The sequence below is a fragment of the Oncorhynchus mykiss genome, chromosome 15, assembly GCF_057628025.1.
Source record: "Oncorhynchus mykiss isolate SJ-2025 chromosome 15, ASM5762802v1, whole genome shotgun sequence".
Lineage (NCBI taxonomy): Eukaryota > Metazoa > Chordata > Actinopteri > Salmoniformes > Salmonidae > Oncorhynchus > Oncorhynchus mykiss.
This window is the reverse complement of record NC_143036.1, coordinates 75239070-75252500: the sequence shown is the minus strand read 5'-3', so window position 1 is coordinate 75252500 and position 13431 is coordinate 75239070. Positions and strand designations below refer to the sequence as shown.

At 48.2% G+C, this 13431-nt stretch overlaps 1 protein-coding gene across 4 annotated transcripts in view; it reads right to left on the bottom strand.

Moving 5' to 3' along the window:
- Window positions 1-9419: 9419 nt before the first annotated feature.
- The window catches only part of LOC110517131 (ELKS/Rab6-interacting/CAST family member 1), a 538428-nt gene continuing 534416 nt past the window's right edge, over window positions 9420-13431 (bottom strand). For all 4 annotated transcript variants that reach the window (XM_090201213.1, XM_090201214.1, XM_090201216.1 and 1 more), the window contains one exon: window positions 9420-9741. In XM_090201213.1, coding sequence (XP_090057339.1) covers window positions 9604-9741 — 138 coding nt within the window. In that variant the 3' untranslated portion in view covers window positions 9420-9603. The remainder of the gene's footprint in view (window positions 9742-13431) is intronic.

Genomic DNA, 13431 nt, shown 5'->3' with positions numbered 1-13431 from the left:
ATGAGAGAGATGGAGGGAGGAGAAGAGAGGGGGAGGGGATGAGGAGAGAGGGGGAGGGGATGAGGAGAGAGGGTGAGGGGATGATGAGAGAGGGGGAGGGGATGATGAGAGAGATGGAGGGAGGGAGGAGAAGAGAGGGGGAGGGGATGAGGAGAGAGGGGGAGGGGATGAGGAGAGAGGGGGAGGGGATGAGGAGAGAGATGGAGGGAGGAGAAGAGAGGGGGAGGGGATGAGGAGAGAGATGGAGGGATGAGGAGAGAGGGGGAGGGGATGATGAGAGAGATGGAGGGAGGAGAAGAGAGGGGGAGGGGATGAGGAGAGAGATGGAGGGGATGAGGAGAGAGGAAGGAAAGGACGGACAGGAGAAAGAGGAGGGGTGTTTTGGATGTGGATATGAGGGTCTGTGAGGGAGGGAGGGAGGGAGGAGTGAGAAGAGGGGGGAGGGGGAAGGAGGGGGATAGAGGGGAGGAAGAAGAGGGAGAGGAGGGAGAAGAGGGAGGGATAGAGGGGGGAGGGAGGATAAGAGGGGGAGGAGAGGAGGGATAGAGGAGAGGAGGGATAGAGGAGAGGAGAGGAGGGATAGAGGTATAGAGAAGATATGGACATGGGGTCTGTGTTTCGTCTGTGTGGTCTGGAGACAAGACTGATAACTAGCTCACCCCGGATTTCTCACACGCGCACACACACACACACACACACACACACACACACACACACACACACACACACACACACACACACACACACACACACACACACACACACGACCACCTCCACACTGTTGTGATACTATAGAGCCAGGAGAGAGGGTGGGGGGGACTGAGAGAGAGAGAGACTGTATATAGACATAATATGACATTTGAAATGTGAGTCTCTATATATATATAATATTTACTGTTCACTTTTTATTTCACTTTTCTTTATCCATTTGACTTGCTTTGACAATGTAAATATATGTTTCCCTGCCAATAAAGACCCTTGAATTGAACTGAAAGACAGAGAGAGAGGCAGACAGACAGGGGGGCAGACAGAGAGAGAGGCAGACAGAGAGAGAGGCAGACAGACAGGGAGGCAGACAGAGAGAGAGGCAGACAGAGAGAGAGGCAGACAGAGAGAGAGGCAGACAGAGAGAGAGGCAGACAGAGAGAGAGGCAGACAGACAGAGAGGCAGACAGAGAGCGGCAGACAGAGAGAGGCAGACAGACAGGGAGGCAGACAGAGAGAGAGGCAGACAGACAGGGAGGCAGACAGAGAGAGAGGCAGACAGAGAGAGAGGCAGACAGACAGGGAGGCAGACAGAGAGAGAGGCAGACAGACAGGGAGGCAGACAGAGAGAGAGGCAGACAGAGAGAGGCAGACAGAGAGAGAGGCAGACAGACAGGGAGGCAGACAGAGAGAGAGGCAGACAGACAGGGAGGCAGACAGAGGGAGAGGCAGACAGAGAGAGAGGCAGACAGAGAGAGAGGCAGACAGAGAGAGAGGCAGGCAGAGAGACAGGGAGGGATTAAACGAGCGTAACACAACACTCCCCAGAATATGGAGGTCAATAATTGGTAATGACAGATATAAAACAGGTTGTAAAGCAGGTATGCCAGTCATCAAGATGGCCGCCGTGCTCATAAGACTGGCAGAGTAGTGGTGCCACGGGGTAATGATGCCCTGGACTTGCGTGCTGTACGTGGCTCCACTCTGCTGGAACTGATAAGATCAACCCTTGTGTCACAGGGTTGAATTGAATAAAGTTTATTGAGGGTTGAGGTGGCACGCGATAGGGCTGCTCTCAGGACAGGAGGCAGAACAACCAATCAGAGAAGGCCTGTCTCTGGACCTTGATGACGGTGTCTTTGTTTTCGTTCTCCAGCTCCTGTCACTATTGGACGAATGGAATTGACTAATTTCCAAAGTCTGAGGGACAAACCAGACCACAGGCCTGAGGAACCTCTGGCTCTGACACACGTCATCCCTGTTCTCTACATCCTGTTCTCTACATCCTGTTCTCCACATCCTGTTATCCACATCCTGTCCTCCACATCCTGTTCTCCACATCCTGTCCTCCACATCCTGTCCCCCACATCCTGTTCTCCACATCCTGTTCTCCACATCCTGTTTTCCACATCCTGTTCTCCAGACTACAGTACACCAGTATAGTGTGGTTCTGATACTGTTAGACTGTAGTCAATGTGGTTCTGATACTGTTAGACTGTAGTCAATGTGGTTCTGATACTGTTAGACTGTCGTTAGACTGGAAGTGACATCATGGTGATACTGTTAGACTGTCGTTAGACAGGAAGTGACATCATGGTGGAAGGTTAAGGGTTCAATATGTAGTGTCTGACTGTAGAAAGACCCTGACTCAAACCGTGTGAAACCACAGGAATGACACTCATGTCTGTCTGCCTGGCTCTCTATCTGTCTGATGTGGGTTTGTGGGTCTGTGTGTGTGAGAGGCGTGTGTGCATTCTCGCAGTATGTGTGTGTGTGTGGTGTGTGTGTGTTCAGTAGGTGTTGGTCACGTCTCTGTCTCTAACTGTTATATGAGCTGTGGTCAGAATGACTAACAATAACCACCAGGTCAGAACCATTAACCACCAGAGAGAGGAGGGAGAGAGAGAGAGAGAGAGAGATAGAGAGAGAGAGATAGAGAGAGAGAGAGAGAGAGAGAGAGAGAGAGGGAGGTGGAGAGAGAGAGAGAGAGAGAGAGGTGGAGAGAGAGAAGGAGGGAGAGAGAGAGAGAGAAGGAGGGAGAGAGAGAAGGAGGTAGAGAAGAGAAGGAGAGGGTTGAGAGAGAGGAGGGAGGGAGAGAGAGAGCGAGAGAGAGAGAGGTGGAGAGAGAGAAGGAGGGAGAGAGAGAGAGAGAGAGAGAGAGAAGGAGGCAGAGAAGAGAAGGAGAGGGTTGAGAGAGAGGAGGGAGAGAGAGAGAGGGAGGTAGAGAAGAGAAGGAGAGGGTTGAGAGAGAGGGAGAGAGAGAGGGGTGGAGAGAGAGAGAGAGGTGGAGAGAGAGAAGGAGGGAGAGAGAGAAGGAGGGAGAGAGAGAGAGGGGTGGAGAGAGAGAGAGAGAGAGAGGTGGAGAGAGAGAAAGAGAGAGAAGGAGGGAGAAAGAGAAGGAGGTAGAGAAGAGAAGGAGAGGGTTGAGAGAGAGGGAGAGAGAGAGGGGTGGAGAGAGAGGAGGGAGAGAGAGAGAAGGAGGGAGAGAAGAGAAGGTGAGGGGTGGAGAGAGAGGGAGAGAGGGGTGGAAAGAGGGGGGGGAGGAGAGAGGGAGAGAGAGGGGTGGAGAGGGAAAGAGAGGGGTGGAGAGAGAGAGAGAGGGGGAGAGAAGGAGGGAGAGAGAGAAGGAGGTAGAGAAGAGAAGGAGAGGGTTGGAGAGAGAGGGAGAGGGAGAGGGGTGGAGAGAGAGGAGGGAGAGAGAGAAGGAGGGAGAGAGAGAAGGAAGGAGAGAAGAGAATGAGAGGGGTGGAGAGAGATGGGTGGAGAGAAGAGAATGAGAGGGGTGGAGAGAGAGGGAGAGAGAGGGGTGGAGAGAGGCGGGGAGGAGAGAGGGAGAGAGAGGGGTGGAGAGAGAGAGAGAGAGAGGGGTGGAGAGAGAGAGAGAGAGAGAGAGAGAGAGAGAGAGAGAGAGGGGGTGAAGAGAGAGAGGTAGAGAGGGGGAGAGAGGGGAGGAGAGTGAGAGAGAGGAGGAAGAGAAAGAGAGAAAGAGTAAGCAGGGTGGGACTGATATGAGCCAGGTCTTATCATGTAGATGTACAGACAGTATAATCTCCAGAGAACAGAGGAAGACTCAACTGTGAACTCTCACACACTCAACTATCTGGTCCCAGACTAGACCTGTAGCAGTAAGGCCACGGTTCATCACCGGGGTGAGTCCAGCTATTTACCGCCAATACGACACACAAAGGGAAGTGAATGAACCGTGTCATACAGGAGCTACAACCACAAAACACCATTTAAGGTGAACAATGAAGTGTGAGTGTTTGTGCACTCAAATGTGCATCGCAAATGGCACCCTATTCCCTACATAGTGCCCTACTGTTGACCAGAGTCTTATGGGCCCTGGGTAAAATAAGTGCACTATATGGTGAATAGGGTTCCATTTGGGATGCAAGCCAGAACCTCAGTCACCTTTAGCTGGAAGTGATGGAGCGGTGAGTGTGTTGATTAGAATGACTGACTGACTGACCAGAGAGGAGAGGATGGGGGAGAGAGAGAGGAAGAGAGGAGAGAGAGGAGAGGGTGAGGGAGAGAGAGGGGAAGAGAGAGGTGAAGAGAGGAGAGAATGGGGGAGAGAGAGGGGAAGAGAGAAGAGAGAGAGGAGAGGATGCGGGAGATAGAGGAACGAGAGGGATAAAGAGAGAGAGAGGATGGGGAGAGAATGGGGGAGAGAATGTGGGAGAGGGATAGAGAGAGAGAGAAAGTGAGAGAGAATGGGGAAGAAAGAGAGGAAGAGATAGATAGATAGAGAGAGGATAGAATGGGGGAGAGAATGGGAGAGATAGATGGAAGAGAGGGATAGAGAGAGGGGGGATGGGTGAGATAGAGGGGAGAGAGGGATAGAGAGAGGGGGGATGGGAGAGATAGAGGGGAGAGAGGTATAGAGAGAGGGGGGATGAGGGATAGAGAGGAGAGAGGGATAGAGAGAAAGGGGATGGGTGAGATAGAGGGGAGAGAGGGATAGAGAGAGGGGGGGATGGGTGAGATAGAGGGGAGAGAGGGATAGAGAGAGGGGGGATGGGAGAGATAGAGGGGAGAGAGGGATAATAGAGGGGGGATGGGAGAGATAGAGGGGAGAGAGGGATAGAGAGAGGGGATGGGAGAGATAGAGGGGAGAGAGGGATAGAGAGAAAGGGGATGGGTGAGATAGAGGGGAGAGAGGGATAGAGAGAGAGGGGATGGGAGAGATAGAGAGGAGAGGGGGATAGGAGAGATAGAGAGGAGAGAGGGATAGAGAGAGAGGGGATGGGAGAGATAGAGAGGAGAGAGGGATAGAGAGAGGGGGATGGGAGAGATAGAGAGGAGAGAGGGATAGAGAGGAGAGAGGGAGGATGGTCATAATTGAGCCACATAAAACAGTGATCTGCTCACCACCGAGTCATCACTAGAACATCACGCATACTGTCTGAGTGACCTCACCTCCCTGCTGTCTTTCATGTCCATGCTGATTGAAAGAAAGACAGAAGTAAATATAGATCAGAAGGAAAGAGGGAGGAACCAGCCTGTGGACCTGACTGAGATGATGTCACTTCCTATAGGAAGTCATGCTGGGTGTAAATATTCCCTCTGTGTCTCCAGGCCATACTCCCCTGGAAACTGTGGGTTTGTGACCTCCATACGGCTCTCATCACGGCTCTAAATCAGGGGAGATCCATAAGCTAACTACCACCTGGTTTTCATGGGAAATGAAACGCGGCTTCTGCTTTCGGACGTCAGCAAGGCGACACTCCACCTTAACTCCTCCTCCACATTTACTGGATTGGTTGAACAGTGCCGAAGAGAACCACCCACAACAGAAAGAACCAGCGCGTCACACCTGCTAGGTTAGGTTAGCTAACTACACACACTCTCAACTGGGTCTGCTGTTTAACCATCTAACATCACCATAGGGAATCCTGTCTAGAAAGTCCTGTCTAGAGAGTCCTGTCTAGAGTCCCTGTCTAGGGAATCCTGTCTAAAGAGTCCTGTCTAAAGAGTCCTGTCTAGAGAGTCCTGTCTAGAGGCCCTGTCTAGGGAGTCCTGTCTAAAGAGTCCGGTCTAGAGTCCTGTCTAGAGAATCCTGTCTAGGGAGTCCTGTCTAGAGAGTCCTGTCTAGCGAGTCCTGTCTATAGAATCCTGTCTAGAGAGTCCCTGTCTAGAGAGTCCTGTCTAGGGAGTCCTGTCTAGCGAATCCTGTCTATAGAATCCTGTCTAGAGAGTCCCTGTCTAGAGAGTCCTGTCTAGCGAGTCCTGTCTATAGAATCCTGTCTAGAGAGTCCTGTCTAGAGAATCCCTGTCTAGAGATACATTTCAGAGTCTATGAGATACTAAAGAGTCCTGTCTAGAGAATCCCTGTCTAGAGATACATTTCAGAGTCTATGAGATACTAAAGAGTCCTGTCTAGAGAATCCCTGTCTAGAGAGTCCTGTCTAGGGAGTCCTGTCTAGCGAGTCCTGTCTATAGAGATACTAAAGAGTCCTTATGAGGTTTAAAAAGCCCAGATGAATTGGATCTGTATTTCAACATCAACAGCCCGCTCCCAGAATAGATATCGTTGCCGAAACATACTTTCCCTGTTGTTACGGTGAGTGGTGAACATTCGTGTGGCTTGAATGTCTCAATAATACTGTTGTTGCTCGAGTGTCTCAATAATAGTGTTGTTTTTCCATCTCCTAACTCTAACCTTTCAACGGGGGACAACGGAAATAAAAACACGACTAGGTTTCCTGTTCCCCAAAACCATCAGAGAACTGTCATCATAGAGAGGAACAACAACAAACTATCTCGAACAACCAAAGCAAAAGGTAGCAGCAAAGAAATGGCATCAAAGGTCATTTAAATTCATATTCCCAGATCTCAAGATCTAGGCTGTGTCCCAAAAGGGCACCCTAGTCCCTATATAGTGCACTACTTTTCACAGGAGTTCTGTGTACTGTTATAATCTCCACCCGGGCACAGCCAGAAGAGGACTGGCCTCCCCTCATAGCCTGGTTCCTCTCTAGGTTTCTTCCTAGGTTTTGGCCTTTCTAGGGAGTTTTTCCTAGCCACCGTGCTTCTACACCTGCATTGCTTGCTGTTTGGGGTTTTAGGCTGGGTTTCTGTACAGCACTTTGAGATATCAGCTGATGTAAGAAGGACTTTATAAATACATTTGATTGATTGATTGATTGATTGATATGGGCCGTGATGAAATTTAGGGTTCTATAAAAGGAATAGGGTTCTATAAAGGGAATAGGGTTCTATAAAAGGAATAGGGTTCTATAAAGGGAATAGGGTTCTATAAAGGGAATAGGGTTCTATAAAGGGAATAGGGTTCTATAAAGGGAATAGGGTTCTATAAAGGAATAGGGTTCTATAAAGGGAATAGGGTTCTATAAAGGGAATAGGGTTCTATAAAGGGAATAGGGTTCTATAAAGGGAATAGGGTTCTATAAAGGGAATAGGGTTCTATAAAGGGAATAGGGTTCTATAAAGGGAATAGGGTTCTATAAAGGGAATAGGGTTCTATAAAGGGAATAGGGTTCTATAAAGGGAATAGGGTTCTATAAAGGGAATAGGGTTCTATAAAGGAATAGGGTTCTATAAAGGGAATAGGGTTCTATAAAGGGAATAGGGTTCTATAAAGGGAATAGGGTCTATAAGGGAATAGGGTTCTATAAAGGGAATAGGGTTCTATAAGGGAATAGGGTTCTATAAAGGGAATAGGGTTCTATAAAGGGAATAGGGTTCTATAAAGGGAATAGGGTTCTATAAAGGGAATAGGGTTCTATAAAGGGAATAGGGTTCTATAAAGGGAATAGGGTTCTATAAAGGGAATAGGGTTCTATAAGGGAATAGGGTTCTATAAAGGGAATAGGGTTCTATAAAGGGAATAGGGTTCTATAAAGGGAATAGGGTTCTATAAAGGGAATAGGGTTCTATAAAGGGAATAGGGTTCTATAAGGGAATAGGGTTATATAAAGGGAATAGGGTTCTATAAGGGAATAGGGTTCTATAAGGGAATAGGGTTCTATAAAGGGAATAGGGTTCTATAAGGGAATAGGGTTCTATAAAGGGAATAGGGTTCTATAAAGGGAATAGGGTTCTATAAAGGGAATAGGGTTCTATAAAGGGAATAGGGTTCTATAAAGGGAATAGGGTTCTATAAGGGAATAGGGTTCTATAAAAGGAATAGGGTTCTATAAAGGGAATAGGGTTCTATAAAGGGAATAGGGTTCTATAAGGGAATAGGGTTCTATAAGGGAATAGGGTTCTATAAGGGAATAGGGTTCTATAAAGGGAATAGGGTTCTATAAAGGGAATAGGGTTCTATAAAGGGAATAGGGTTCTATAAGGGAATAGGGTTCTATAAAGGGAATAGGGTTCTATAAAGGGAATAGGGTTCTATAAAGGGAATAGGGTTCTATAAAGGGAATAGGGTTCTATAAAGGGAATAGGGTTCTATAAGGGAATAGGGTTCTATAAAGGGAATAGGGTTCTATAAAGGGAATAGGGTTCTATAAAGGGAATAGGGTTCTATAAAGGGAATAGGGTTCTATAAAGGGAATAGGGTTCTATAAAGGGAATAGGGTTCTATAAAGGGAATAGGGTTCTATAAAGGGAATAGGGTTCTATAAAGGGAATAGGGTTCTATAAAGGGAATAGGGTTCTATAAAGGGAATAGGGTTCTATAAAGGGAATAGGGTTCTATAAAGGGAATAGGGTTCTATAAAGGGAATAGGGTTCTATAAAGGGAATAGGGTTCTATAAAGGGAATAGGGTTCCATGTGGAATGCAGGACGACAGGACAGAAAGCTGTAGGGGGGATTCTAGAATGGTCTAAGTAGTGGGTACATGACCATGATTCAGAGTCTCTAGCTTCTCTTCATATTGGCCATAATGATATCCCCATCCCATTAGGACAGTCACCATTAGGACAGTAACTAACTAAGCAGTAACTGTGTAGTAACTAAGCAGTAACTGTGTAGTAACTAAGCAGTAACTGTGTAGTAACTAAGCAGTAATGTTGTGGTAGCTAAGCAGTAACTGTGTAGTAACCAAGCAGTAACTGTGTAGTAACTAAGCAGTAACTGTGTGGTAACTAAGTAGTAACTGTGTAGTAACTAAGCAGTAACTGTGTAGTAACTAAGCAGTAGTAACTAAGCAGTAAATGTGTAGTAACTAAGCAGTAACTTTGTAGTAACTAAGCAGTAGTAACTAAGCAGTAACTGTGTAGTAACTGTGTAGTAACTAAGCAGTAACTGTGTAGTAATTAAGCAGTAACTGTGTAGTAACAAAGCAGTACATGTGTAGTAACTAAGCAGTAACTGTGTAGTAACTAAGCAGTAACTGTGTAGTAACTAAGCAGTAACTGTATGGTAACTAAGCAGTAACTGTGTGGTAACTAAGCAGTAAATAAGCAGTAACTGTGTGGTAACTAAGCAGTAACTGTGTAGTAACTAAGCAGTAACTGTGTGGTAACTAAGCAGTAAATAAGCAGTAACTGTGTAGTAACTAAGCAGTAACTGTATGATAACTAAGCAGTGACTGTGTGGTAACTAAGCAGTACATAAGCAGTAACTGTGTAGTAACTAAGCAGTAACTGTGTAGTAACTAAGCAGTAACTGTATGTGAGTAACACTAATATAACATGGTTGACCACACCTTAGTAACAGACAGGTTTTGTGGTCAGGTCTAAGAAAAAGACAGGGTTCAACGTCATGAACGGTTCAAGAAGGCCTTCTCACCACAAACATTTTTAGATTTAGAGGATTGTTGCACCAATCTGACAAATCATTGTTAATAAATCAGTAACAAATCCCCAAAGAGATATTGGGAGAACTGGTAAGGCAGGAAATGAAGGATCGCGAATATAAAGGCAATCTCTCTCTCTCTCTCTTGACGCGTTGTGAGAGTGTGGCTGGCGGGGACATTGACAGGTCAGCAGGACTCTTCCAGGGCGTTGACCACCTGCTCCAGGATGTCGGGGCAGTGGTCAGCGATCTGCTGCAGGACACAGTTAGCATGCTCCTGGAGTTCTGCACTCTCCCTCTCACACACCGCCAGCTCCGACTCCAACTGATGGGGTGAGAAAGAGGAGGAGAGGGAGGGAGGAGGGGGAGGGGGAGGGAGGGAGAGGGGGAGGGAGAGGGGAAGGGGAGAGGAGAGAGAGGAGAGAGAGGGGGAGGGGAGAGAGAGGGGGGAGAGGAGAGAGAGGGGGAGGGGCGAGAGAGGGGAGAGGGAGGGAAAGAGAGATTAGAGAGAGAGGGGGAGAAGAGAGAGAGGAGGGGGAAAAAGAGAGAGAGGGGGAGAGGAGAGAGAGGGGGCGGGAGAGAGGAGAGAGAGGGGGGAGAGGGAGGGAAAGAGTGATATGAGAGAGAGGGGGGAGAGGGAGGGAGAGGGGAGGGGAGAGAAAGGGGGAGAGGGAGGGAAAGAGAGATTAGAGAGAGAGGGGGAAGAGAGAGAGAGGGGGAGAAGAGAGAGGGGGAAAATGAGAGAGAGGGGGGAGAGAAGGGAGAGAGGGAGAGAGAGTGGGGCAGGAGAGAGGAGAGAGAGGGGGGAGGGAGGGAAAGAGAGATAAGAGAGAGAGGGGGAGAAGAGAGAGAGGGGGGAGAGAGAGAGGAAAGAGAGATAGAGAGAGAGGGGGAGAAGAGAGAGGAGGGGGAAAGGAGAGAGAGTGGGAAGAGTAGAGCGAGGGGGGAGAAGAGTGAGGGGGGAGAGAGAGAGAGGGGGGAGAGAGAGAGAGGGAGGGAGAGGGAGAATGTTAAAAACATGTATTTTCAACGCACATCATAGGTCAGGAACTAAGGTCAGGTACATCATAGGTCAGGTACATCATAGGTCAGGTACATCATAGGTCAGGTACATCATAGGTCAGGTACATCATAGGACAGGTACATCATAGGACAGGTACATCATAGGACAGGTACATCATAGGACAGGTACATCATAGGACAGGTACATCATAGGTCAGGTACATCATAGGTCAGGTACATCATAGGTCAGGTACATCATAGGTCAGGTACATCATAGGTCAGGTACATCATAGGTCAGGTACATCATAGGTCAGGTACATCATAGGTCAGGTACATCATAGGTCAGGTACATCATAGGTCAGGTACATCATAGGTCAGGTACATCATAGGTCAGGTACATAGCAACAAATAAACATAAACAACAAAACAGTGGGAGAAAAACACGTGGACTTCAGAACCATAAAGATCAAATATTCAGAGTGACTTTCTGGACAGATGGTCTTTCTGGTCAGTGGAGAGAGAAGGACCTCCATGGTAGACAGCCTGACTGACTGGCCTTAAGCCTCCCAGGGCTGATGAGTCTGTACAGATACCTCCCTCTGTCCTCCTCCTTCCCTCCTCCCTCTGTCCTCCTCCTTCCCTCCTCCCTCTATCCCTTCTTTCTTCTCTTTTCTTCTCTGAGAGGTGAGAGGTCACAGGAAATGGGTAGCTAGTGCACTGTAAAGGAGTGAGCAGAGGAGAGCAGAGGAAGAGAAAGAGAGAGCTAGAGAGGGAAAGAAAGAGGGACTGCGTGATTTAGAGAGGGGGAACATCCGTGTGAGTTAATCTCTCCACCTATTCTCCCCCGCCAGCTCTCCTTGTCCTTCTCCTCTCCCCCTCCATCTCTCCTTGTCCTTCTCCCTCTCCTCCTCCTCTTCTCCCCCCTCCAGCTCTCCTTGTCCTTCTCCTCTCCCCTCCTCTTCTCCCACCCCATCTCTCCCTGTCCTTCTCCTCTCCTCCTCCTCTTCTCCCCTCCATCTCTCCCTGTCCTTCTCCTCTCCTCCTCCTCTTCTCCCCCTCCATCTCTCCCTGTCCTTCTCCTCTCCTCCTCCTCTTCTCCCCCTCCATCTTTCCTTGTCCTTCTCCTCTCCTCCTCCTCTTCTCCCCCTCCATCTCTCCCTGTCCTTCTCCTCTCCTCCTCCTCTTCTCCCCCTCCATCTTTCCTTGTCCTTCTCCTCTCCTCCTCTACCTCTTCCCTTCCACCTCTCCACCTGGCCCAGGGTCACCCCCCTCTCTCTCCCCCATAAACCCCCCCTCCCTCTCCCTCTCCCTGGACCATGGATCCACAGTTGATCCCCTCTTCACATCCACATCCCCAACCTTCACCAACTCACTAAACCCATTTAAATTCTCCTGGAACGCTCCATTCCTCCACCAACTCACTAACCCCATTTAAATTCTCCTGGAACACTCCATTCCTTCACCAACTCACTAAACCCATTTAAATTCTCCTGAACACTCCATTCCTTCACCAACTCACTAAACCCATTTAAATTCTCCTGGAACACTCCATTCCTTCACCAACTCACTAAACCCATTTAAATTCTCCTGGAACACTCCATTCCTTCACCAACTCACTAAACCCATTTAAATTCTCCTGGAACACTCCATTCCTTCACCAACTCACTAAACCCATTTAAATTCTCCTGGAACACTCCATTCCTTCACCAACTCCCTAAACCCATTTAAATTATCCTGGAACACTCCATTCCTTCACCAACTCACTAAACCCATTTAAATTCTCCTGGAACACTCCATTCCTTCACCAACTCACTAAACCCATTTAAATTCTCCTGGAACACTCCATTCCTTCACCAACTCACTAAACCCATTTAAATTATCCTGGAACACTCCATTCCTTCACCAACTCACTAAACCCATTTTAAATTATCCTGGAACACTCCATTCCTTCACCAACTCCCTAAACCCATTTAAATTATCCTGGAACACTCCATTCCTTCACCAACTCACTAACCCATTTAAATTCTCCTGGAACACTCCATTCCTTCACCAACTCACTAAACCCATTTAAATTCTCCTGGAACACTCCATTCCTCCACCAACTACCCAACAGTTCTTTTTAAGTCATTAAATATAATTCTACACTTGGAATGTCCATCTAAAAGGTGTAATGTTCCTCTCATTAATGGAATCTGAACCTAAAGGGGATTTATGTTGGACAGCTCCTCAGGCTAATGATCCTCACAGGTGGGGTTATCTTTAACACGGGCCGCGGCCCAATTAACCCCCTATTCCTTAACAAGGGCCCATAAGGCTCTGGTAAAAACAAGTGCCTTACATAGGGAATAGGGTGCTATCTGGGATACAGACAAGATCTTTAACACACAAATCCCTTTTTTCCAAATTACTACTGGGGGTCGAGAGGCGACGAGGGGGAAAAGTGTGTGTGTGTCCTGGCCGTTGAGGTACCAGCTATGCCTCATGAAATCAGTGCTGGCATTAACAGGTGGCTGGCTGGTGGAACAAACACACACACACACACACACCACACACACACGCAGAGAGACACACACACACACACACACACACACACACACAGACACACAGAGACACACACACACACACACACACACACACACACACACACACACACACACACACACACACACACACCACACACACCACACACACGCAGACACACACACACACACACAGAGCCGCCCAGTGCTTGGCGCATGGGGGAGTTGACGTAAGGTTGGTCAGAGAGCGAAGGGGCAGATTCTGCTCTACTTCTCAAGAAGCTGTAAAAAGATTCTCCATAAACATATTCCCTTCAAGAGCTGGTACCCTCAACACACCCACATACGGACAAACTGGGAGAGAGAGGGGGGGGGGGGGAGGGGGAGAGAGAGAGAGGGGGGAAAGGGAGGGAGGGAGGAAATGAGAGATGAGGAAAGAAGCTGCCCAGAGAGAGTGTGTGTGTGAGGGAGAGAGAGAACAAGAGAGAAAAGAG